This window comes from Callorhinus ursinus, unplaced genomic scaffold (assembly GCF_003265705.2).
Source record: "Callorhinus ursinus isolate GAN/ISIS: 27379988/994484 unplaced genomic scaffold, GSC_fseal_2.0 scaffold55, whole genome shotgun sequence".
Taxonomy (NCBI): Eukaryota; Metazoa; Chordata; class Mammalia; order Carnivora; family Otariidae; genus Callorhinus; species Callorhinus ursinus.
In genome coordinates, this window is record NW_027397117.1 from 8,518,203 (window position 1) to 8,539,581 (window position 21,379).

At 45.8% G+C, this 21,379-nt stretch overlaps 2 protein-coding genes across 11 annotated transcripts; both read right to left on the reverse strand.

Annotated features, from left to right (window-relative positions):
- Positions 1–2: 2 nt before the first annotated feature.
- Positions 3–426, reverse strand: LOC141371074 (large ribosomal subunit protein eL39). The gene has a single exon (XM_073884197.1). It carries the CDS (start codon positions 378–380, stop codon positions 225–227), a length of 156 nt encoding a protein of 51 aa, XP_073740298.1. The 5' UTR covers positions 381–426; the 3' UTR covers positions 3–224.
- Positions 427–1,621: 1,195 nt separating this feature from the next.
- KCTD7 (potassium channel tetramerization domain containing 7) lies at positions 1,622–21,099 on the reverse strand. Of its 10 annotated transcripts, none has more exons than XM_073884239.1 (6): positions 20,763–20,897; positions 19,677–19,753; positions 17,698–17,867; positions 14,499–14,677; positions 13,666–14,064; positions 10,139–13,125 (listed from the first exon to the last, which is right to left on the reverse strand). In XM_073884239.1, exons 3-6 carry the CDS (start codon positions 17,784–17,786, stop codon positions 12,887–12,889), a joined length of 906 nt encoding a protein of 301 aa, XP_073740340.1. In that variant the 5' UTR covers positions 17,787–17,867; positions 19,677–19,753; positions 20,763–20,897; the 3' UTR covers positions 10,139–12,886. The 10 variants fall into 10 exon arrangements, with proteins under 10 accessions (XP_073740337.1, XP_073740336.1, XP_073740342.1 ...); XM_073884240.1 differs by lacking the exon at positions 20,763–20,897 and adding an exon at positions 20,120–20,331; XM_073884236.1 differs by lacking the exons at positions 10,139–13,125; positions 19,677–19,753 and adding an exon at positions 1,622–2,836 and having other exon boundaries at positions 13,666–14,038; positions 20,763–21,099.
- Between the last annotated feature and the right edge of the window lie 280 nt (positions 21,100–21,379).

Sequence of the window (21,379 nt, forward strand, 5' to 3'; positions counted from 1 at the left end):
TTTTTTTTTTTTTTTTTTTTTTAGAGCCGAGAGGTCTCACATTTATTACTGAACCAACCTACTGGTGCAGGGGCATAGTCAAGAGAGAAAAATCATTTCCATGATAAGACAAGTCTGTGGCCAGGTAGGAAGGATGTTTACAGAATGACAGAACACATGATCTTCACGCAGCTTAATTAAATATGTATGCCAATTAGGTGTGTCATCTCATGACGTGTGACGCCTTACAGACCCAGCTTGGTTCTTCTCCAGTGCCTCCTTTTGGAGTTGTACCTGATCTTATTACCAGTTTTCATCCGAATCCACTGGGGAATGGGACGATTCTGCTTTTGTTTCTTGGCCAGGAATCGCTTGATTCTGAAAGTCTTGTGAGAAGACATGGCGAGAAGCAGCCAGCCAGGCAGAGCAGGATGGCGGCGAAAAAGAGAGATGCCCCATTTGCTTTATCATTTGTTCAATCTCTCTTCTTACATATGCGCGCGCATGTGCGCGCACACACACACACGCACACACACACACACACACACACAGGAGTTTTCCTGAAAAATGCAAATAAGTTGCAGACATCATGCTTCTTGACTCCTACATATTTCAGTGTGTATTTCCTAAGAAGAAAGATATCCTCTTAGAAAACCAAAGCAGAGGGCGCCTGGGTGGCTCAGATGGTTAAGCGTCTGCCTTCGGCTCAGGTCATGATCCCAGAGTCCTGGGATCGAGTCCCGCATCAGGCTCCCTGCTCTGCGGGGAGCCTGCTTCTCCCTCTGCCTCTCTCTCTCTCTCTCTCTGACTCTCATGAATAAATAAATAAAAAAAAAACAAAAAAAAGAAAACCAAAGCAAAATCATTAAAATCAGGAAAATTAACATTTGATAAATTAACATTGATAAAATTCTACTGCTTAATCTACAGCCCTTATTCAGTTTTCACCAATTGTCCCAAGAATGGCCTTTATAGTTATTGTTTCTCCTGGTCCCAAATCTAACCCAGAATCATTTAATTGTCATGTCTCTTTAGTATTCTTTAATCTGGAATAGTTCTTCCATTTCTGTTTTTCATGATCTTGAAATTTTTATTTTATTTATTTTTTATTTTTTTAAACATTTTATTTATTTTTTGACAGAGAGAGACACAGCGAGAGAGGGAACACAAGCAGGGGGAGTGGGAGAGGGAGAAGCAGGCTCCCCGCTGAGCGGAGAGCCCGATGTGGGGCTCGATCCCAGGACCCTGGGATCATGACCTGAGCCGAAGGCAGACGCTTAACGACTGAGCCACCCAGGCGCCCTTGATCTTGAAATTTTTAGAAAGTGTAAGACAGTCAGTCTAAAGAATGTCCCTCAATTTGGGTTTGTCTGTTGTTTTCTCATGATTAGATTCAGGTTATTCATTTTGACAGAGAAATTATATAAATAATGTGCTTTCTCAGGACAGGCCCTTCGGCTAATGTTGACTTTGGTTACATGACTCATGAGGAATCTTTCAGGTGTCTACACTGTAAAGTTACTATTTTTACCTTTGTATTTAGTTATTTGTAGGGAAATACTTTGAGACTATGTTGGATCCTGTTTTTCTTCAACAGTTCATTCATTAATTTTAGAATCTTTTTTTTTAATTTTTTTTAATTTTAGAATCTTGATTCTTGTCTAAGTCAGTTATAATTTTGATCATTGCTAAATGTAGATTTTTCTAACCCCATCATTTCCTCTCTATCTGTTAGCTGACATTTTACTGTAATTAAGAACTTTCCAGGGCGCCTTGGTGGCTCAGTTGGATGAGCATCCAACTCTTGGTTTTGGCTCAGGTCGTGATCTCGGGGCCGTGGGATCCAGCCCCGTGTAGGGCTCCATGCTCAGCGCCCAGTCTGCTTGTCCCTCTGCCTTTGCCCTATCCCCCTGCTCACACTCATGCACAGTCTCTCTCTCAAATAAATGAATAAATAAAATCTTAAAAAAAAAAACTTTCCTTTCTACTTCTTTTATGTAATTATTTATTTCTGTCAACATAAGCTCATGGATTCTTATTTTATTCAGTGGGTTATAACCCATTACAGTTGGCCCTTGAACAATGTGAGGGTTAGGGGTACTGACCTACTGTTGAAAATCTGCATATAACTTTTGACTCCCCAGAAACTAAACTACTAAAAGTTTACTGTTGACTGGAAGCCTTACTGATAACATAAATAGGTGTTAATTCATATTTTGTATGTTTTATGTATTATACATGGTATTCTTACAATATGAGTATAGTATAGAGTGATGTTGAGCATCTTTTCATGTGTCTGTTGGCCACTGGATGTCTTCTTTGGAGAAATGTCTGTTCATTTCTTCTGCCCATTTTTTGTTTTTTGGGATTGTTTTTTGGGTGTTGATTTGTATAAATTTCTTATATATTTTGGATACTAACCCTTCATTGGATATGTCATTTGCAAATATCTTCTCCCATTCAGTACGTTGCCTTAAAAGGCAACTGTTTTTGATTGTGTCCTTTGCTGTGCAGGAGTTTTATACTTTGATGTAGTTTACACAGTTTTTTTTTTTTTTTTTTTTTTTTTTTTAAGCATCACACAACACAGAGAACTTTATTCATCCATATCATTCCAGAGAAAAGCAGGGTCACTTTAGTATGCTGTTGTCTGGGGCTTCTGCCAGTTCTCTCTCAGTGTGTTTCCATTTCTCCTGCTTCTTTTTCTCCTTGGCTGCTATCCTCTTTAACTCTTCTGCTTGAGGTTTCAGGTAGCTGTAGCACTTGGCTCCATAGGCCATACCAAGGAATAGGGCAGAGTAGTGGCTGCACTTGATGAGCAGAGACCTGCACTGCCAACACCGTCTTTTCTGTAACCCTAACCAGATTTTTTTTGATAAATACAGAACAGTACTGTAAATGTATTTTCTCCTTCTTACGGTTTTTGTAATATTTTCTTTTCTCTAGATTATTGTAAGAATATAGTATATTATATAAGTATGTAGACTCTTTATGTTGTTGGTAAGGCCTTCGGTCAACACTAGGCAATTAGTAGTTAAGTTTTGGGGGAGTCAAAATTTACATGTGGATTTTCTGCCAAAGAGGTTGGTGACCCTAACCCCTGCATTGTTCGTGGGTCAACTATACTATCAAATTTTAAAGTTGGGGGCGGGGAGGTGGAGCTCTAAATGGATAGATCTCCAAAAGATAGTGTTAAATGAAAACAGTAAGGTGATGGAACATGTGGTATGCTACCTTTAGACTTCAGTATAGATATATATTCTCTTAGGATATGTATCTCTTTCTAATATATGTATATCTCTTTCTATATGTTCATATATTCTATGAATATATATATTCATATACAGAGAGAAAGAAAGGGAAAGAGAGAGATACATGTATACATTCTAAAATAGATACTGTAGATATAGGAAGAGAATTATTTTAAAGAATGGGGTCATGTGATTGTGAAGGCTTGGTGAGTCCAAAATCTGATGGGGGAAATTAGCAAGCAGGAGGCTCTGGAAAAAGTTGCAGTTCAAGTCCAAAGACAGTCTTCTAATGAACCAGGAAGAGCTGATACTGTAGATGAAGTTCTTAAAGCCATCTGCTGTCAGAATTCCCTTGTGCTTGGGGGAAGCCAGTCTTTTGTTCTATTCAGACCTTCAACTGACTGGATGAGGCCAACCCACACTAGGGAGGGCAATCTGTTTTACCTAAAGTCCACTGATTTGAACGTAAAACCCACCCAAAAACACCCTTACAGAAACATCCAGAATAATATTTGACCAAATATCTGGGCAGTGTGGTCCAACAGAGTTGACACATAAAATCAACCATCACAATTCTGCCCCTTGTCAACTTAACACCCATATCTCTTCAAATCATACTTAATCTCCATACTGAAATCTCTTTACCTGGTGAGGTGACCCAAACTTTCATTCATGAAAGGTCTGGGCCATTAGTAGTCCTGCCTAGATTGGGTTGTTGTTTTCCATTGACTTTAATCACAGGGCATGGTAATACTAAAATACCCTAAGAGGTCTGTCCCTACACTGGACAGATTGTTTGACAGAACTTGACTGAGCACCTCTTTTCCAGGCACTGTTCTAAGCATTGGGATATAGTTGTGAACAACAGAGGCAAAATTTCTGCCTTCAGGGAGCTTATTTAAAAGGAAATAGAGACATAACAAACAAGATTATTACTATTGGTAACAAATGCTATAAAGGAAATAAATCAGGTGATGTGATAGACAGTATTGGAAGTGTACTTCCATGGCATGATCAGAGGTCTCACTGATTATGTGACATTTGAGCTGAAACTTAAAATAGGAAAGTGAGCCAGCCCATGAGAAGGGCTGGGGGAAGGGCATTCCAGGGACAGGGAATGCCAATCACAAAAACCTGAGGCAGGAACTGAAAAAAGGCAAGAATAGAGGGTGGGAAACAAGGAGCAGGGTGGTGTGATGAGCCTGGGGGTGCATAGGAACCAGATCAAACATGGTAAGACCTTTCAATTCCATTCTAAAAGCAAAGAGTTTTAAGTTGGCATGCTGCAGGATCTAATCAACCCTTTCAAGACTATTTCGGAGAACAGGTTGGAGGGGGTAATCAGGGGCCAAATTAAGCCAAGAAGCCTTTGTAGTAATGCAGGGTGAGAGATGATGGTGATTCAGACAGGTGAATTTGTGATGTTTTCAAGATACATCCTGAAGACAGATTCAAGACCTGGCAATGGATTGCACTAGAAGGTGAGGTACGGAGGGGAGTTAAAGATGATGCTCAGGTTTTTTGTTGACTGGGTGAATGGTAGTGCCATTTCCTGAGATAGAGAAGATGGAATAAGGAAGATGGTTGGGGTGGGAAGAGGAAATAAAGAATTCCATTTGGATATATTAAGCTTGGGATGGCTAATAGATACTGAAGTAGAAGTATTTATCAGGTTATTGAGTATATAATTCAAGGCTCAGGAAAGAGGCCTGGGCAGAGGTATAAATTTGGGAGTCATCAGCATATAGATATGCCAGTTATTGGGGCAGCTGGGTGGCTCAGTCGGTTAAGCGTCTGCCTTCAGCTCAGGTCATGGTCCCAGGGTCCTGGGATCAAGCCCCACTTCGGGCTCCCCACTCAGTGAGGAGCCTGCTTCTCCCTCTGCCTCTCCTCCTCCCCCCGCTTGCTCTCTCTCTCTCTCTCTCAAATAAATAAAATCTTTTTTAAAAATGCCAGTTACGGATTGCCTCTTAGCTCCATATTCATCCTCTATTGCTTCTACGAAAATTGGGTTGGGACCTTTGAATATTTTTTCCTTCGTCAATGAACATGATATTAAACTTTGCTAGTAGAGGATATTGGTGAGACGCTGCCAAGAGGAAAGGTATTTTCCTTTCTGGTTCTGGTGGGATTGCTCACAGCACCGCTTCTCCAGCACCCAGCTCCTGCAGTACATGGCACTCAGTAGCACAAAGAGGCCAGCAGCTTTCCCCAGCACTCACCTTGGGTGGTTTTGTAGTGGACTGCCTCTGATAAAACACCTCCCTGAGCAGATTTTCCCAGCAGATTTCCAGCAAGTTCCACCAAGCACAGCACCCCAGTGACTTCTCTGCCAGTCAGTGAACCAGGGCTATGCCCTCTCCAAAAAGGTCTGATAATCAGCTCTGGGGAAGGGGTTGCTCTTCCTTGGATCCTCTATCTCAGTCCTGAGTGGCTGCTTCCTCTATGTGGCATTCCTATATTCTTTGTAGTTATCACTACTATTTATTAGCCAATCCCTCATTATTCCAATCCAGTTATAATTAATTTGTATTAAAGATATAAATTGTTCAGATTACTGCGTGTTTTTTTCTCCTCTTGACTAATACAAATGACTCAGTGCAATTCAGGCAAGATCACTTTAGAAGGAGGCAGTACAGACTTATGTGTTGACTAGAAGGTCCCAAGTTTCTATGTTATTTTCCATTTTGAATGGGTGAGATGTAAAGGCACGTGGGATAGCAATAGGGTGGAGCAGAAGCACCAGAGTTCGATTTCCTCTCGTCACCCCAGTTAGCCGTTATCAGAAGATACAGTTCCTTTTTGTGTCCACTTTGGCAGGCTCTGGATTTTGGCTGGCCTCTGCTACATGTGGGTACCTACCTGCAGCTTGCAATGGCTTCTCAGTTAGCTACAACCAGAGCTGGAATTCCTTTGCTGGCCTTTTTCTCGCGGTTTTGTGTATGTTCGGAGTATCTTCTGAAGCCAAAATGTTGGAAAAACATGGCCTGCCTTCACTATGTGGAGCAAGCTCCCAGTTTCACCTTGAGTACTCCAGGCTCCTGTAGACAGACATCCCTGCAGGGGTTCTTTCGAATGCTGCCTCTAGACCTTGAATCTGTTGGTTATGTTGCAACTCTCACACCTACAGGGGTTGTCGGCCTGCCAATACCAGCATCATAGACGTGTAAAAACAAGGGACAGAGGCTGCCCATGCTTGTGCCTCCTTGTTTCCCCTTCTGAGGCACTGAAGTGTGTCTTGGTTGTGTAAGGCCAGGATACGAGAAAGGATGTACAGGGTTTTCAGCTGTTGGAATTCTGGGCCCTTAGTAAGGGATCAGGTGAAACCCCTTCCTAAAAAGACAGGATGATCATGTGAGGAAGTTGAGGAGCATGAATGAATGGCCACTGCCTATAAATCCCCAAAATTGTGGGGTAGTTGAGTATCTGGAAAGCCTTCCACCTAAGAAACATCACTTTCTACTACATTATCATGAGATACCTTGGTTGGACTATCTGGAAATCCTACCTCTGGATCTCAATCCACAATTCCAGGTTGTCCCAGGGGTGCTGCTGCCATATAGGAGTCAGGATTGCCATCCCAGCAGCGAACAGCACTGATGGGGTTCAAAATCAGGCAATAAGCCCTATGTCTGTAGAATCCTCTGGGCTAAAGGCCCAGGCAATGTAAGTGGTAGAATATTCCTGCAGGTGACTACAGAGGGTATTCCTCAGTGTTCTGCCTCTCTGAACCAATGGGAATTTCCAAATAGAGCTGTATTTGGAAGTATAAAATTAGGCAATTGGGTAGAACATTCCCTGAATATGTCTGGAGGCAGATACATTCTGCCTTGACTTTCCGGGAGTGCCAAGTGAATAATGCCATCCTCATTTCGGCCAATAGTGATGTGGTCAGCTGACCAGGGAAGTCCCTATTTTCATTAGGAAGCTCTTGGTGAATGTAGTTTCTGGAAAAACTATGTTGATTATCCCTTCCAAGGGTAGAGGAGGGTGAAGCTAATTTATCTGTTCAGTGGGGTCTTGCAAGTATCCTCTGCTGCCCTTGTGGAAGTAGACATGGAGCTTAGAGAGAAAGGCTGAAAATGCTCTTCAAATCCTAGTAGGCCAGTTGAGAGAGCTGAATCCAAGTCCAGGACCTCAGTGCAAAGAGCACCTAACTGCCTGAGAATAAGTTGGGGGCAGTGCTGGATAAAGCATCACTGCCAGGGCTGGCAACCAAATACTGGATGAGGTATGGCCAGAAGTGGCCAACCAGCTTTAAAATGCCAAAGACAGGGCACTCATGAGTGGCGGGGGCGGGGGAGCGGTGGAGATGACCCAGTGAGAATAGGGACAGTAGGCACCCACGACGTGTGCATACACAGATGGGTCCCTGGGACAGTGTAAGCTGAGGGAGAGCTGAAGGTAAGGATGTAATGTTGGAAAGCACACTAATAAACACACTAATAAAGGCATTTATAGAAGTCGATACACATTCTAGGGACTTAAACCTACTCATGATACCATCACAATCCCTTTACAAAAATAACAAAGGTATAAAGATTTCAACTCGACTCTTAACTTATAAATTTCTTTTAATGGAGATCAAGCTCTAAGCTGTGTGGTGCTTTGGGGTTCTATTTCTTAATTTTTTTGTAATAAAGGAGAAGTATGTATACATCTGTTCCAAAGATCTACTGGAGCTAGGCCATCTGCCAAGATCACATGATATAGGAAAAAATCCAGGGTCTTCTAAAGTCATGGTTTGTGGAAGGGTGATTCAGGTTGCCACTGGGATCACAGAAGGGTGGAAAAGGTGCATCACAATCTGATTATGGGTCCCTTTTATGAAGTACTTCCGGATGGTTCAAGATGGTTCAATTCAGTCTTTCCTGCAGTTGAGTTGGATTTTTTTTTCCTGGTGCACAATAGTTCTGTTTCCACTTAGTTCCAGGTGGTTGGAGGTGGTGGAATCCCAGGATATTTAGATCATGTCATTGCTCAGGAAGAACAAGTGTGTGAAGGAAGAAGCCCTTAGCCGTCAGGAATGGGACTGCCCTCTTCCTAAGTCTGAACTTACTGTTCTTGTGTGTATATGGGGGGAGGCAGGCATTCTGGAGGGGGAGGTAAAAGCTTGGCCATTGGATCTAGTAGATAACCCGGATCTATGACTTTTGTAATAACACTGTCAGTTTCTCCTTGTATTTAGACTTTAGAAGAAGATATTCATCTAAGAGAAAAATGAGACACCTAATGTTCACAGCTAGTAAGATCATTGTAGAAATGAATGGAAAAAAAAAAAGCACATAATTTCCCTTGCTCAGAACAAGAACTATCTTCATTAGCATCCTATTCATATAGGTGCTTTATTTTAAAGTTACATTAGAAATAAAGTTTAAAATTACGTTTAAAAAATACAGAACTCTAAAACACATGACAGGAAAAACAAAATGGTAAGGAATCAAAAGACAGAAAGTTAAAGGTGAAGTAAACAAAAGCTAAAGGAACATGTTCTAAGTTAAACAAATCAAAATGACGTAAGTGAAGCTAACTAAGAGGTCATCTCCAAAATGATGACAAAGGAACAAACGGGCAGGGTTGAGGCCCAGAGTCTAAGGGCCATAAGCCCCAAGCCAGGCGCACAAGACCCCCTAAGCTAAACTAAAAAGCCTTACATTCAGTTATTCTCTTGAGGCCAGGGGTCCCTGAAGGAGGGCCGAGGCCTCGGGCATCCTTCTCCACACGGTCAGGCTGCATAGCACATCTGTGTGGTTAGGCCTGTAGGCTGCAAGAGTCTGATGAACTCAGGCCGTCCCAGATCATCTCGCCACACCTAGGGTCCAGCCAGGGAGCCATTACTCACCTCCATCACTGCCCATGAGTGGGACCCTTCTCCACCTAGTGAACATGTGTCCCTCACTAAGGAGGGTGGTACACTGGGGACCCCAGCTAGCTCCTTAATGTTCACGGACTACTTAAGACCTACACATCAAAGAAAGTCTTCCTTCTAGAGCATCTGCCTTTCAAATTTTCACAGGTTGAAGCCCTCTGTGCTGCCAGGCGGAAGGGAGGGCTCTATAGAACATCTGTGAGGACTTCAGAAAAGGGTCCTGGGTTTGAACCCTGACTTTGCTACCTATTAGCTATGTGCCCTTGAGTAAATTACACCTCCATGAGTTTCAGTTTCAAATTTGTGAAGTATTATTAATGTATCATTACTATGTGATTGTGTACACAGTAAGCAGGTCAGGGAATACACTTGGCACAGGTGATGCAGTGCTTTTGTTTAAAAGTCAGAATAATGAGAGATTTAAGGAAGCAGTTGGAGGGTGGCATAGCTACCCAGCATGTCAGGACTCACCCTTCTGGGTTAATCCATGAAGTGACTCCAAGGGACATCTTGATGAGGACCCTCATTAGCCAGGGAGGTGTCAAACTCTATTTCCAGAGGAAGGGCAACTCAAGTCCATTTTCCTCAACGAAGGGTCTTAGCCACAGAGGCTCACATAAGCTTAGAGCCATTTATCTCACCCTCGAAAGAAGTGGTGAATGACAGGAGGGATTTCTCTCAGAATCACCTGACATGGTCGTGAACCACACAGTGACTGGGCAGTTGCACTATCTTCTTCCCCTAGAGACCTCTCAACACAAGAGGGCAGAGCTGTGTGTCTAGACTGGGTGGGCACACTCCTACCTGGAACAGAGACAAGGCTAGAGTAACTGCAGAAGGGCCTTCATGGGGCCCATCTCCCTTTTCCTTCAAGCCAGGGCAGAAGTTCAGCTGCTGGTCTCAGGAAAGAGCCTATTTTATTTAGTTGAGCATCCCAAAACACATCACATTTTAAGGAGAAATCAAGACATTGTTTGCTGGCACAGTGGGGGCAGAGGAGGGATGAGAGTAAGTCTCTAAAAAAGAAAGGCACAGCACCCAGATTCTAATTCTTTACTTTAATGCCATGTGAGGGTACTGGGGCTCCATGCACCAAAGCGCTTACAGACAAGTAGTGAACAAACATAGGAAGTGTTATGCCATGTACACAAACCCAACACCATACAGAAGGAAGACAGTGGACCCAGGTGACCTCCCATACTCCAGAGGCAACCTGTTCCTATACCCAGTCTTTGTTCCCACCTCCTCAACCCCTGCCAACCCACCCTTCTCCCAATTAACATTTGTATACATATATGTTTCTTCCAGAATTCCAAAAAGTGCCTCTTCCACTCCAGTTCCCCACACTCCGGCTTCTGATGTTTAAAGCCTCCCTCTTATTTAAGGGTCACAAGGCAGGTACTACCTTCACATGAAAGAGCCCCAGCAAAAAGGTACCTAAGAAAGCTTAATCACTTAGAATCAAATATGGACAGAAGGTATGCGGAAGGATATTTAAAATTCTAACTGGGATCAAAATGCTCAGTGTAAGTAGTTTTTGTTTTGTTGTTGTTATTTGTCTTAACCTCTTCAGGATCCAGCTTAGACCAAGATTGCACACTGAGGCTCACCCCACCTTGTGGCTTGCAAATGTCATTCTTCTAGTCCTCCAACAAGGAACCCAGAACAGGAAGATTATGTCACCTGAACAGCCTGAGGCACAAGGCTCAGACAGCAACCAGAATATCCTAAGCCCCAGGAAGAAAGAACAGAAGCTTTCAGAGCACAGTTGACTGCTTTCCACATGATAAGCACTGGACAGCCTCTTGAGTTAACCAAAGGTAGAATAAGGATGGTGACGGTTCCTCTATTTCTTCTATTTAGAGCGTTTACCCAAAGAACTCCTCCATCTGGGATGCTGTGATGTGTTTCGTTGTGGTTTTGTTTCAATCTTTTTTGTTGCCATTAAGTTTTTCATTTTTGTTGAATTTTGTTATGGCTGCTATTGCACCATACAATCCTATCTCCTAAACCTTTCACCTTCCCAACCAGTGAGCATGACACCTGGGAGAAAAGGTGCCCAAAGTCAAACATAATGGAAGCTCCAAAGGCAGGCACTTGGTTTGACCCATCAACGTTATGCACAAGAATTCTATGAAAATATACTCCCTTTCGATTGGGTAGAAGCATTCATCCTTTGGAGCCCTCCTTCCTAACCCGCCCCTTCTTATGCTCTAGACCTGATCATTTAGAGTTGAGAAGGGATCCAACTGGGAGAAGTCACTTCCTCAGATATGACCTTTATTTGGAGGCCATTACCTCAAACCACCGCATCCAAAAGCACTCTTCATCTTGGCCTTGGCTTCTCATCAGAGAATGGCCAAATTGGGCCACTGAATTCTTTTACTTCATTTCAAAAGAGCTATAAGCTGGCTGCCAGTATCCCTGCTCTGCCTGGTCTACTGGCCCAGAGCCTTGTCTCTCCCACAGTGGCATAAAGTACACTACTGTGAGGACAACACAGGGCCAGAGGGGTCCAGAGGAGTGTCTCTAGCAAGGGGCCTGGGGACAGTGTCCTTATCTAGCATCCCTGAAGCCCCAAGCTAGTCTTCAGGGTCTATTTTTGAGCAACCTTGCATTTGAGCCTACCAATCACTCTATCTTACATGTATGGACTCTAAATAACCAAGGTACTGTGATGCTCTGTGCCAGGGGTGGGAACGAGAAGGAGCCTAGGCCAGATAACTGAAAGCACTGGGAGTAACTGTCTCCTTTCTACTCACACCGCCTTTCTCCTGAATAGCTTGTTTCAGTGTCTGTCCAAAAATGAATTTGCATTAGGCAGTAACACCTATCGGACCAACTTAAGCGAAAGACTTCTGTTAGAATAAGACAAGAGCCATGTTGTTGGGAATAAGCTTCAAGCAGGGACATCAACTCCAGAATAGTGATGATTCATTTGTGGATGAGGACAATAGAGAGAACACTTATCTCTGAACCTGAACAACTGACTGCACGTTCCTCTCAGATCTCAGTCTGTACCTCTGTTCCACCACACAACATGAGTGCAAAGCCACGCCCCAGAACCCCTGTTCCACAGGGGGCCAGGAGGTCACTGCCCCATGAAGGAGTTTGGCAAGGTCCCAGGACTTGGCCTTCTCTTTCTCAGAAGGATGCAGACATCTTCCGTTCCCCCTCGCCCTACCTCACCAATCTGGTCTTGTAGGACTGAGACCAGTGAGGCTGTCCTCACCAGTGTTTTACATAAAAAAAAAAAAAAAAAAAAATATCTCCCTACCAAACACCCAGCACAGTCAAGCAGAGTCGTGATTACAGGGAGAAGCCCTTAATGCAGCACAGAAATATTATGTTCCAATTGCTGGTGCTGCATAGCTCTTCCTTTCGGAGATGCATGTCCATAGCCTGCTTAACTGCCCTAGTCTGCAGATGGAGCAAGAAGAAAATGCAGTGGGAGCAGAACCTTGTGGATCCTTTTCTCTCTCTGAGATGTGGGGAGCAGAACGTGATGGAGGTTTGCTGCGATCATCCTACAGCTCCTGGTAGAGCTGTGCCTCCCACCCAACCCTTTCTTTGCTTCCTCAGAACAGACACTCTCCTAGGAGAACGTGAGCAGGATAAAGCAGCAGGGTTTAAAAAAGAGTGGGGTTCCTATCTACAGAGGTTCACCACAGATTGGATGCTAACACATGAAATGGCAGCCAAAGAGATTCTGAGCCTCCAGAAAGGATGTTACATCTCATAGACAACAGAAGATCTATGCAACTTGCCTGCTTGACTCAGGGAATCTTCAAAAGGAACCTCTGAAATCTGCATTACAGCCCTGAGAAGATAACCCTTCAAGCAAGGAAGGTTGGTGGAAGGTAGGAGAAGCCAAGGCCCTAAGGCAGGGCTGTAAACATTGTGCTTTTCTAAGGCCAACCTGGTGCATGGCTTTGGCAACTATGGTTGCATCTCCAAAAGGTGGTGAAGGATATGTTTCAGGAGGCAGAGTCTTTCCACATCCCAAAACAAAGCGTGGAACTATCCCTGGGGGAAGAGGGAGAGCAGATGCTGCTTCTTCAGTCAGGGGCTGTGGGGTAGGTCCTTGGGCAAATCCCCCATCATATTCTGTGTTCATACCTATATGCTAGGCACAAGGAAGGGACACTCGAACAGGGCTGAGGAAGTGCTTACGCCTATATTAGTTTGGTAACGTGGCACTAAAAAGGGCAGAAACTCTCTTGCAAGATCAAGAGAGTGATGAAACCTCTCTGAACTTCCTGGTCAAGCCCTAGCTAGCCAGACCCCATCAGCCTCAGGCAAAGACTGCTGTGCCTTGAGGAAAGGTCAGGTGAGTGCAGGTACCAAGTCCCTGTGGGCCACAAGCCCTGAGCCTGACCCCGAGGTACAGCCGAGAGACTGGAGCTGCCAGGAGACCTCCATCCCCTTGGAGCTGTGCCTCAGGACTTGGTCCTCACCTCAGCAGGTCTGGGGCAGTTAGTATCCCTTCCAGGGATCTTACCCCAGAGCCACTAAAGGGAATGGATGCCCTCCCTGACGGGACTGTTCCCTAGCAGGGCTACTCACCACCATGTGATCTTGAACTCATAGATGGGGCGCTTGCAGTAGTAGTGGTTGATGAGGTGCTTGTCACACACCCCGATGCACTGGTGGTCCACGATGAGGCCCTGGGCTGAGAGGTCCGTGACCAGGCAGTGCAGTAGGTCATAAACATCAGCCACAGCCTCCCAGGGCCCAAAAGACACATCCACTTCGCAATGGTGCTCAAAGAGCTGCCCATCACTCTCGCTCCGCTCGAAGCGCAGGGAGTTGAGAAGAGGACACTCGTAGGGGGTGATGGGCATCTCCTCCTTGAAGACACAGACCTTGAGCTTGGCAAAGCGGGCCTTCCGCTGTACCGCACGCAGCCGGGCAATCTCCACAATCCGCTCCAAATGGTCTGTGGGGTGAACACAGCACCCATCACTGGGACGGGGGTCAGGAGGCTGGGGTGGGGGGTGGGCAAGGCAGTGTCAGGACACAAAGAGAGAGCTCCAGTGAAGGCAGGATCCAACAGGGGAGAGAGATCCTGCGGAAGGGACTCTGTGGGCTTATGAAGGGCACAAACTTAAACAGGGATCATGGATCGCCATGGCAAAAGGAAACCAAAAACATGGAATGAGGAAAATCCTTTTGAAAGGTGATTTGATGATGTCACAGGCAAGGTGGGTCTTATTTAACCTGAATCTTCCCAGTGTGACTGGGAGGGGAGGGCAGAAAGGGAAGCAGGAATCTCTCCAATCTTGAGTAATGTAGATGAATCTTGGACCCACTTCTTCTGGTGAAGACCTAGGCCCAGATAGATGCCTTGCAACCCTCTTTTCCCACACCTCGACCACACCGGGCAGTTGACCCCTCACCTTTGTAATAGGGCATGAGTCCCAGAAATGCCTGGCGCACTTTCTCCCCCTTCAGAGGCTGCATGTTCTCTAGCTGCTCCAGGAGGGGCCCGATGGCATAGTACTGGGCCTCTTTATACACAGCCCGTACACGCTCCCGGGGCGGCAGGTCCCCTGAGCGCAGGAAATTCAGCACATCTCTGAGCAGGAAGGAAAGAGAGTTGGTGAGAAGGAGCTAATGGACCTGGGCGGTGACATATAGTAGTTAAGAGCACGTTAAGAGCACAGAATCTGGAACCAGACTACCAGCTGTGTAACCTTGGGTAAGTGAACCTAACCTCTCTGTGCCCTGATTTTTTCATCTGTAAAAGGGGGGGAAATAAAAAAAAAAACTACCCCATAATGGAATGAAGAGATTAAGTGAGTTAATAGATAAAAAGTGCTTGGAAAATACCTGGCACTGGGTAAGCCCTCAATACGCATTAGTAGCTGTTATTACCAGTATCATTACTATTATATTTATAACTATTATTAGGCATAATATTTTTTATTTTTATTAGGTGTTGTTATTATTGGGTATACATAGGAATAATGGAAAGATGTGATTTCTAGGCTCCTTAATCTATATATTTAAATTGAGGTATAATTAATGTGCAATCAAGGTACAAATCATATAGTTTGATTACAACCACCACCTACACTGAGATACAGAACGTTTCCATCTCCTTAAAGTTTCCTTCTGCCTCTTCCCATTCAACCCCAGAATTCTTCTATCAGTGAAGATTAGTTTTGCCTCATCTTGAAATTCATGTAAGTGGAAGCACACAGTACGTTCTCTTCCATGCCTAGCTTCTCCCCTTCAACAGAATGTTTCTGAGATTCATCCCCTATGTGACAAACTAAGTGGCCCCACATTGAATGGATATGCTGTAATTTATTTACCCATTCTCTTGTTGATGGACAGTTGCGTTGTTTCCAGTTTGGGGCTCTTACGAGTAAAGCTGTGATGAACATTCCTGTAAAAGACTTTCTGGGGACACATGTACCAACTTCTCTTGGGTATGTATTAGGAGTAGAACTCTTCATTCATAAGGTGAAGTGCATGCTTAACAAAATGGTTGTAGCATTTTACATTTCCACCAGCAATGTGGAATGGTTCCCCATCTTCTATATAACCTTGCCATTAGTCTTATTCTGTAGCTATAAAGACATCAAATGCTTACCCCTAACACTTGAACAAACTGGTTCCTGGAGTGAAGAAAATCGTATACTGCATTTTCTTAAGATAAATATTCAGTTCTTTTAATTCTATCTTCAAATTCTTTAGTGCTAAGAATAATCAGATCCTTTACTGGTTAGGTGTGGGAAGGTCTTTTCTGTAAAGATATGTGAGTAAACCCCAAGATCAAGATGTTGCCTCAACAGTAGTCTCTGACCATGATGTAATACCAGCTATTGCTCATTAAGTTCTAATCTGTGTCAGTCACTATTCATGTGTTATCCCATTTAGTCACTTCAATGACATTGTGGGGTAAGTGCCATTTTAGGCCCATTTTATAAATGAGGAAAAAGAGGGGCTCAGAGAGGTCAAGGAATACCCTTACTCAAGGAGTCACAGCTAGCAGGAGCCCAAATGCAGACACAGTTGACTCCAAGGCCATACCCATGGTGGTCCAGACTCTAGTACAAAGTGCTATTCACTGATCAAATGGGAAACCACCCCAGATGGCGGCCCAAGCAGCCTTCATGGGGGGTGCTGGGAGCACATGAACTGCACCAGCAGAGAAATGTTCCTGACCAAATGCCTTAAACCCCTATTTTATTTTATCTGAGTCTGTAGGCAACTTCATCTGCTGCTGATGAATCATAGGCCACAGCAGTCCAGCAGCCCGAGGATAAATGCTACAACATCCTGCCTTCTGCCACACCCTTGCCTGGCTCTGACCCTCTCCAGCTATGGCCACCTGGGCATGGGCACATCAACCTACAGCCTAACTCTGTTCCCCCCCTCCCCACAACCCCTTTCCAAATCAGTCCTCTAGGATCTTACGCAAACCTTGGTCTGCTCTGAAGAACATAACCCCAGGGCAAGGCCCAGCTAAGAGTGCTGTGGGAGCTGCCAGCCGGGGCCAGCACTTTCCTCCCGCAAACAGCCTGCAAACAAAAATCTTTTTATAGCTCTGCAGAGTGATGTGACACTTTGTTTTCTCAGCATTGGAGGCAGCTGACAGCCCAATGGGGACACCCAGATGGTTCAAAGTAAATTGTTTGACCAGAGGCTCCTTTCTGAACATAAAAATGCCCTTTCTCCCAGTGCAGGCAATCCTACTCGGAGGCCAGCACAGAGACGTAGTGGTCGGAGAGTTTTTGCCTCCCTAGTCAATCTGTTGAAGGTTGAGAACCATGTTAGTTCTCTAGTCATCTCCAAAGTTAGACTGAAGGGGCAAAGAGCTTTAGCCACATGCTCTGGAAGGACCTGGCCAGGGGTCACACCAAGGCTCCTTATGTAATTGGCATGGCAGGCCTGTGAGGCAGCTATCATCATTTCTCATTTCACAAATAAGGAAACTAAAACATAAAGTCTTTAAGCTGTTTATGTGTAAGGTGTCAGAAGTCCTTTCTTGGGAAGGGCTATTTTCTTTTTTGAGATTGTGTCTTTCCATGTTTTAGTATTAAAATAACAGTCACAATTGAAGTTTTTTTTTTTTTAAAGACTTTTCTTGGCAAAATTAAAGGATGGCAATCACATATTGGCCCTTCCCTCACCTTTTTTGTTCGTTTGTTTTAAACTCTTGAAGGAAGTCTGAGAACCACGGTCCCACACCGTGTCCCTCCCTAAGGGCAATGTGGAGCCCCAGAATTTGAATCTGAGGATTTTCCCCACAAAGTTGCTTTAGAATCTCCCACCTCCAGGGGGGATCACACCTGCTCCACACAGATGACAACTTCCTGGTCTTAAATTTCACAGGACAGAAGCAGTTTCGCCACATCCAGCCAGTGTGTGTCACCTGAGATTTCTCTGGCTGTCCTTGTCTCCTCTGGGAAAAAAACTATGACTTTTGATCTCATTCAATAAACACATTTATTAAATTATTAAATTCCATCAGTACATTTGTACTATAATACCTCTTCTAGGTATTATAGAAGACACCAAAGCCCCATACCGAGGCCCAGGACACTCACTAGGACTACAAAGTTGACCATAGAGGGAGAAACATACCCAAAGTGGGTGCCATCCCGGTCAATGAAGTACCGGCCCTCGGCGTCTGTGGGGATGTAATGCCGCCCGCTGAACATGGCCGCCAGCATGGTATCTTCATAGCGCCGCAGGGTAGACAGGCGTGTGGTGAAGTGAGCCCCTCCAATGTTAAGGGGGACAACCTCAGGAAACTGGAAAGGAACCACCGGCACTTTCAACCAGGCATTGGGGAATGAGAGCAGGGGCTGCTCTGTCTGCAGTCTCCTTGGATCTCATCAGTGCTGCACCATTCAGGCACCCAAGGCTAAAATCTGGGAATGCTCCTTCTGAATGCTCTTCTCTCTCTCCTCCCTCTCCCCACACTTCTCAGTTGCCAAGTCCACCCCACTGTCCCCCTGAGAGCCATTAAATCAGGCCTCCCCACCCCAGTTCTACTATCTCTGCTCTATTACCACTTTTATGCCCTTGCTTATGCTGTCTTCTCTGTCCAGAATGTTCTTTCCACTCTCCCTCTGTCCATCTAGCAAATGCAACTGCCCTATATGTGGTGTGCACAAGGGCACCCATCTGCGAGAGATCTGCTAGCTCAGCTGTGTGCCTTTCTCTAGTGCACACCAAGGCACCATGTAAGTTGGCAGCGTCCACTCATTCTAAAAGCTTCTCTTCAAGTTTCCTGATTTTGTGAGCATTTCTGCCCTTTTGTCCCTCACCTGCCCCAAGACAGACTTAACTAAGTATTCCCTCCATTGTGCCTTCACCATGTGCCATGCTCTCCTCTTCATATGCCTAGCATGATACACTAGCAGTTAATTACTCCTGTGAGCCTACCCTTCTAGACCCCAAGTTTCCTGAGGGCAGGAACAGCATCTTATTCACTAGTCACGAGGCCACCCACAGTGGGGCTCATAGATGTTTGTGGAATTATTCCAGGCATCCACTCCACATTCTCTGTACCTCACCACTTCTCTACTACTTAATCTGTAGAGTGAGATCAGTCCCTAGTCCAACTCCGGTTCTGGAGGCAAGGGCAGGGGGAGGAACAGGGATTGATAATATAGATTGGCCCAGAGAAGCTCTAAGGTCTCCCTAAAATGCTCAGGACCTTTTCGCAGGGGGAGGGATATCTTTCACTCCTTGTAGCTTTAAAAGAAATGAAGCCGGTTCTCTCTAATTTTCCCACAAACCTCCAGATTAACTAAAATTTTATACTAGTGCACACTTTTTAATATTACAACATCTCTCAGGCTCCAGTGTATATTTAGCTAGATAGTCCTTTCCCCCAGCTTTCCAGTTCTATTTTTTTTCCACTTTTTTTTTTGAGGTATAGTTGACACCTAATGTTATATTAGTTCTGGGTGTATGACACAGTGATTTGACAGGTCTATACCTTATTGTCTGCTCACCACAAGTGAAGCTACCACCTGCCACCATATATTGCTATTACAATATCATTGACTATATTCCTTATGTTGTACCTTTCATCCCAGTGACTTATTGATTCCCTAACTGGAAGTCACTACCTCCCACTCCCCTTTGCCCATTTTGCCCATCCCTCCACCCTCCCTCCCCTCTTTACCAGAGGGGTTAGTTATATCTAACAGAGGAGCTGTGCTAACCAGCTTCTAACTAACCAGAACACTGGTTAGTTCTCTGTATTTATGAGTCTATTTATGCTTTGTTTTTTTGTTTGTTTTTTAGATTCCACATATAAGTAAAATAATGTTTTCAAATTCTTTGTGCAATAAAGTAGGATACAAATACATTAAATCAAAGTTAGCTGGAGCCTAATGCAGTGCCTGGCTTGCAGTAAAGACCCAAATATGCACTGAATGAATGAGTGAATGAATGAAAAAAATGCACGGTTCTTGTGTATGTATGCACTTTTACTCTTCTGCAACCAAAGGACAGCAAATGCCTTCTACTTACTCCACAGCTCCTCTAAAACCATTGTACGTGCATACCAAGGACTCAAATATTGTTTTGGGATAATAATACTTTACATTTCTGGAGCTCTTTACACCTTTTCCAAGGACATCTCATACCAATCCCAGTGTTTGCTCTAGTAGAGCTGAAAAGACTGAGGCACAGAGGAAAAAGCAATCAAAACCAGTTTTAGATCTCACATGGAACAATGTATCTGTGGGGGAGCTGGCCTACAGTTCTGTGCTCTTTCTCTCAAACCACATTGTTTTCCCGATGACAGTGCACAAAAGATAAGCACCAGTGTTCCTGATGGCTTTTTTTTTTTTTTTCCCAACTGCAAAGAGTACTTCCAGGGTTTTGCTCATTATCACAAGTGTTTCATGATGTTTAGAGTTTAGGCTTCTAATCCCAAGAGGACCAGCCACCCCCAGCCCAGCCCTGCCCCTCTGGAGCTGTCCGTTTTTCTAGTACTCCACACATCACAACAGGCTCCCTTACCCAGCACTACCTTAGCTCCTACCTCCTAGTCTCCTTCTTAAGTGCCTGGCGGTGCCCCACCTTCCTCCTCTTTTCTCTTTCTCTTGAGGGTCATTTCAGCTCTAAATATGATACTGTCATACACAGTAAGACCAGTAGGAGCACCCAGCACAGTCGCTAGCGGAGGAAAGCCATGGAGCTGTCGGGTGAATGTGGACACATCTGTTCATTGGCCTGCTTCTTATCTGCACGGAGTCCCTTACTCCACCTTCTGGGCAGCTGGAGATTAGGACTGGGCAACCACGAAGGCCTCCTCTTTGATCTCCTAGAAGACACTCTACTCTTGGGGCTCCGAGGTCCCCTTCCCACAGCCTACCCTCCCTCCTCTAGTTGGTAAGGATGCGACAGAGGGGTGGGCCTAAACCAGCCTTGCAGTCAGTGAATACTGGAAGCGGGGATTGGAGGAAGGCGGGGCGGGGGGGGGGGGCAGGTGTGCCCTGGGGCAGGGAAGACACACCAGGTGCGTTTTACTGGAGGTGGGTGGGCCCTCGGAGCACAGCTCCTCTGGCGCCGCCCTCGATCCCACCTCTGACCCCAGCCTCGGCACGGCTCGCACCGCAGGGTCAGCTCTGCTGGGCACCTGCTTCTCCCTCTGCGCCCCTTCCCACGCCCCACCCCCCAGGTACCTCCTGGGGCAGCAGGGGCAGCGCGTGCCCCGCCTGCGTAGCCGTCGGGGTGGCCGGCTCCAGAAAGTCGTCTTCAGCGTCGGAGCTGGACATGGCACCGTCTGGACGACGGCTGTCTGGCTCCCGCCCCGTGACTACCACCATCCCTCTGGCTCTGGACAGTGGGCGCGGCTTCGGGCGGGCGGGCGACGGCGGCCCGGGCACTACCGCCGAGCAGCGCCTGACATGACGCGGCGCGGCCGACGGGCGGGCCCGGGGGACCGAGAGCGCAGCGCGCGAGGGCGGGAGGGCGGCCACTCCCTCCGCGCCAACTGGCTTGCGGACCACCGCGCGCGCCGCAGGGCCACCGGCCTGACCGGGCCGCCTCCCGCTATTGGCCGAGGCTCCTCTTGCTCCGCCTCTGATTGGCAGGAAGCTTGTCCAGTCCAAGAGCAGGCAGCGCGTTCGGCCTGCGCCTGAGTGGCCACTGGGAGCCGGGCCAGCTTGCTTGCCCTGCTCTGATTGGTCGTCAGGCAGGCGGCCGCGCCCTCTCCACCCGCTCTCTCTCGTTCCGCGCGCAGGGCTGGTTCGCGAGGCTGCCGTCCCTACGCGGGCGCTCCTCGTTGGCTCGGAGGGTG

Excerpts from the sequence above, each read along its gene's own strand:
- LOC141371074 (XM_073884197.1), bottom strand. The coding sequence starts at position 380 with ATGTCTTCTCACAAGACTTTCAGAATCAAGCGATTCCTGGCCAAGAAA.
- KCTD7 (XM_073884234.1), bottom strand. The coding sequence starts at position 20,906 with ATGGTGGTAGTCACGGGGCGGGAGCCAGACAGCCGTCGTCCAGACGGT. Across the intron at positions 17,868-20,762 it reads TGCCCCTGCTGCCCCAGGAG|TTTCCTGAGGTTGTCCCCCT; the intron begins GTACCTGGGGGG and ends GTTCCTTTCCAG. Across the intron at positions 14,678-17,697 it reads CGGGATGGCACCCACTTTGG|AGATGTGCTGAATTTCCTGC; the intron begins GTATGTTTCTCC and ends CTTCCTGCTCAG.